Consider the following 4,613-nt stretch of genomic DNA (forward strand, 5'->3'; position numbering starts at 1 on the left):
AAGCTTTTGTAGATTCCTAACTGGTTTTAACTTGGGTATTTCCTCATTGATCTCAAACTAAACTGACTTGTACAAAACAAGGAAACTTTTGGGAAGATTTTGAAAGATTTTCCACAATAATTCCAGTCATTTGCTCCAGGAACAAGATTAGAGAAGAAACTCCTTCCTGGTTGTGAATAAATCTGTTGTTTGAATCACCTGACGGTTAATCGCTCCATCTGTCGAAGGAGCCGTCATGCATTCAGTCTCGTCTGTGTTTCCATCATTATGTTTCTATTTTATCACCTTTTAAATCTTCATGTTTGAGCGCAGACTCAGAGATTCCTGGTTCAAACCGTGCTCCTCCACTTCCTGTTATGTAATAACACAGCAATAACATAATAATAATAATAATAATCATCATCATCATATTAGTCAGATGTATGTAAATATGTATAATCTGCTTTATTGGACAGGTTTTTGCGTACAAACAAGGATAATGACTTCCATTCCACTATTCTTTCAGTTTAAAAGTATTTCACATTTACATAAAATTTGATGGCAGATTAAAAAAAGGGATATTTAAAAATATTTCCTTATAAATATGCAGTTGTATTCAGTAAAGTTAATTAATGTCAGTGAAACATGTTACTTATATTAATGTTATATGAATGACAAACTGATATTTTCAAGTCTTTATTTCAGGTAATTATGATGATTTTCTGCTTGCAGCAAATTAAATCATGACATTTATTCCCAATATTTAATGTTTTCACAATATTTAACTATCTGAGGCACTGAAATCTGATTTCCTATTATTGGTCAGTAATTATAATAAAAATAAATGTTTGACATATTTCACAGGTAATAAGAGTTTTGACACTAAATAAAAACAGCTGACTTTAGTGTTATGAAGAATGTTTTTAGATGTTTTGTTCCATCCAGCCGTGAATGAAGGAGTGAATGAATGAAGGGCATCTGGTGGTAAATGTTTTGTTTCTAAAAGTGAAATAAAAATGTTATAAAAACTCCCTAGAAAAAACAAAAGTCTCCTTTTGATCAATTATTACAATCAGTTAGTTGATCATGTTTTGTAACATTTTCTGAAAAGTTTACAAAAATGTTACAAAACATGAATTTTATTATTTATTCTCTGTTTTTGGTGTTTCATCAAATATGTTGAAAACTAAAACAAGTTCTTTCCAACATGCATCAAATTTTAACTCTTCAAAAAATTTTCCTGCTAATTTTTCTGTTTTTCTAGAATCTCATTATGATTTGTGCATTAATTACAGAATCAGCCTGTCAATAATCAATCAGAGCCGATTGAAGAAAGAAATCATCTGATTTCCGTCTCTGGAAGATTGATATACTTCAACGTAAATATCTACAAAATTCAAAGATGTAGAAATAAAAAGGTTACATTTGTGGAGATGAAAGACTTCATAAAGATGAAACTGTTTCAATCTGTTTCCTGCTCTTAAATCCTCCAACATGGCTGAAGACAGATGATGAGAAAAGTGCTGATGTGTCAGAAAGTTCATCATCAATAGTTTACAATCGATCAGTCAAAGCTTTGAGTCCTGAGTCAGAGATGGACAGTGACATCTAGTGGCCACGTGTCGGTACTGCAGCTTAAACCTACATAGACCAGGATGCGTCAGTGTCCAGAAAAGAGAAATTTCCTTCTGATTAAACATCATCTGCTCTTCTTCAGCTACAGGATTATTTTAAACGTACAGACAGAAGAATAAAAATATAAAGTTCAGTGTTTATGTCAGGCAGGAAACCACAGAAACACCAACAGAGTCCGCTCCATACGGATCAGGAACCATGATGAGAGCAAACTAACATAGCAGAGCTCGTCTGTTTGTGATTGATAAATATTTTTTTAAAGCCTCCTAATGTCTGTGGACCTGATATCCAGCTGCTTTCATATGATACAGTTGGAAACTTTCACTTTGTGTCATTTAAAATTGACCTTTTATGAACATTATGCATCAGTAAAACTCTACATGTGCAGACAGTAGTTAAACGCTGCTCTGTCAGCTCCGGGGTTTAGGTTAATACTTTAGGGAAAACATAATTCAACCAAGCAGTCTGAATACTGTGGTCTTCAGTTTCTGCTTCTCTGTCACTCTTATAGTTTTCAGATGATTCATTTTGGGAGAAAAGCTGTTCAAACCAATCTGGAACTGTGTAAAAAAGTAATTGGACTCACATTCATAAGTCTAAATGATTCAAGTCCAAAACCTTGTTCTTTTATTTCCGTGAATGAAATTAAACAATATTAAACCTCCTCTTTGTTTCATAAACAAACCGTTCTCTGGTTTCTGTTGCTGCTCTCTGTAATTCTCCACATAGAAACTTTGGAAAACGGGCAGGCTGAGACCCCAGTGGAAGACACGCCTCCAGGCTCTTCCTGGAAACGGAGGCCTGATAACTCCTCCTAGGCTGCATCCTGCCAACACGTCTCTGCTCCCTCCTCTTCAGATCTGGACGTTTCCTGCCCAGGCTAACAGCTTCCAGGCCTCATTCACTGCAGCAACACATGATGTTTAGATCAGAGCTCAGAGCTGCTGTTCTACAGAGGAAGAAACTACGCAGTTGTTACTGAGAGCTGAAATGGCGCAGGGAGGAATTCGACTAGACGAAGAAAACTTCTCCTGTTCGATCTGTTTGGATCTACTGAAGGATCCAGTGACTATTCCCTGTGGACACAGCTACTGCATGAACTGTATTAAAGATCACTGGGATGGAGAAGATCAGAGGAGGATCCCCAGCTGCCCTCAGTGCAGGAAGGAGTTCAAACCGAGGCCTGAACTGGAGAAAAACGTCATGTTAGCTGCTTTAGTGGAGGATCTGAAGAAGACTGGACTCCAAGATGCTCCAGCTGATCACTGCTATGCTGGACCTGAAGATGTGGCCTGTGATGTCTGTACTGGGAGGAAGAGGAAAGCTAAAAAAACCTGTCTGGTCTGTTTGATTACTTACTGTGAGAATCATCTTCAGCCTCATTATGAATCTCCTGCTTTTAAAAAGCACAAGCTGGTGAATCCCTCCAAAACTCTCATGGAGAGCATCTGCTCTTGTCATGATGAGGTGATGAAGATGTTGATGGATGGATATGAAACCGTCTCTGCAGAAGCAGAAAGAGCTGAGAAGCAGAAGGAGCTCCAGNAGAAGACGAGCAGCTGCAGAACCTCAACCCACAACTGATTGTCTTCTGTTGAAACTCAGTTTTTGCCACATAATTTAAATACAGAATCGACGTCTGAGTGCAGATGTAACACAGGAGGCTCAGTTTCACCCACAGCATGCAGAGGAAAAGAGAAGCAGAAACAAAACAGTTTCAGAATAGTTTCTAAAATTTACTGAAACTCTGATGCACCATCTGTTATGGGAACAGAAGAAATACAATGAGAGAGAAGTTCTAACTCATTATTATTCAGTGGTCATTTACCAAACTATCTGTTACTGTGATGGTTGCTAACAGCATTAGAAGGAAAATGTCATCCAATCGTTAAATATATGCATTTTATTTATTCTTTAGGGGTTTGGAAGACGACATGTGTTATGACTCTGATTGCTTGCAAATTTCATTTGGATTTTTAAGTAACAAAAACACAAACACTAAACCAGCGACTTCATGGTTCTGATATTTCTCCATCAGGGTCACAAGATGTATTGTTTTATAATCAAGCAGGCTGGAAACGACTGACAGATGGTTGTATTTATTAACTGTGTCATGGTTTTGTTTAGACTTCTGACCCACATGCGAGATGACTGTCAGGAGACGGAAGTAAAAGATTAACCGGAATAATAATACAGGAAACCGAAATGGTTTTCCTCCAAAATGACGGGAAATTAACATACAAACACATGAAAACCTGGACAGAGTTATGGTAAATACGATACCAAGTTAGTAAAACTAAACTGACATGGACTTCCTTGGTAATTTCCCAGAGTGTCAAAAGCTCCACGTTGGAGTGAATTGGAGTGAAAATGTTCGTCTGTTTTCGGTTCTTTCACTGTAAAATGAGGAGATTGTTGAGTATTGAAGCTATTTAAAGAAACTGAAAATCTGAATATGGAAATCAGAACAGGAAATGGTAGTTTCAGCATTTTCCCAGTTTCATTTACTTTGAGTTTCAGTCTTTTTATGTGATTTACGTAAAAGGACCGCAGCTTATTTTAGCTTTACTTTTTAAAGAGGCTTCTTACTTCTCTTCATTTTGCATAAATATTAATAATCTCACTCAGTTTTTTTCTAGTTATGCTAAATAATGATGGTTTCCCAGTGAAGAAGTGATTTGCTGTTTGTTATTCTAAACTTATAAAATAAAAATATAATTGAATAGTTTAATTTCACATTAAATTTATTTTTATTTTTTATTTCGAAGCTTAGATGAAGATGTTAAACCCACAGAGCAGATTTAGATCCACAGTGAAGCTTTTTGTTCGTTGTTAAGTTCTTCCTGTAACAGAAACTTTTATCTCATATCTTCAGAGATGATATAGTTTCTGATTTGCAGTTTCAAACAAAGAGCTTCATTGTCTCCTAATCAGAGCAGCTTTGTTTCCACTAAATGATGAGAGGGTTATTTTTAGCAGCTGCAGCATCATAAATCAGC

General features: G+C 36.3%; 1 protein-coding gene across 1 annotated transcript in view; it reads left to right on the top strand.

Annotated features, from left to right (window-relative positions):
• The first annotated feature begins 1,146 nt into the window (after window positions 1-1,146).
• The window catches only part of LOC103129352 (tripartite motif-containing protein 16-like), a 20,150-nt gene continuing 16,683 nt past the window's right edge, over window positions 1,147-4,613 (top strand). Inside the window, exon 1 of the mRNA XM_016665000.1 lies at window positions 1,147-3,169. Within this exon, the coding sequence (XP_016520486.1) occupies window positions 2,605-3,169 (565 nt within the window). The 5' untranslated portion in view covers window positions 1,147-2,604. The remainder of the gene's footprint in view (window positions 3,170-4,613) is intronic.

This window comes from Poecilia formosa, unplaced genomic scaffold (genome assembly GCF_000485575.1).
Source record: "Poecilia formosa unplaced genomic scaffold, Poecilia_formosa-5.1.2 Scaffold537, whole genome shotgun sequence".
NCBI classification, from domain to species: Eukaryota; Metazoa; Chordata; class Actinopteri; order Cyprinodontiformes; family Poeciliidae; genus Poecilia; species Poecilia formosa.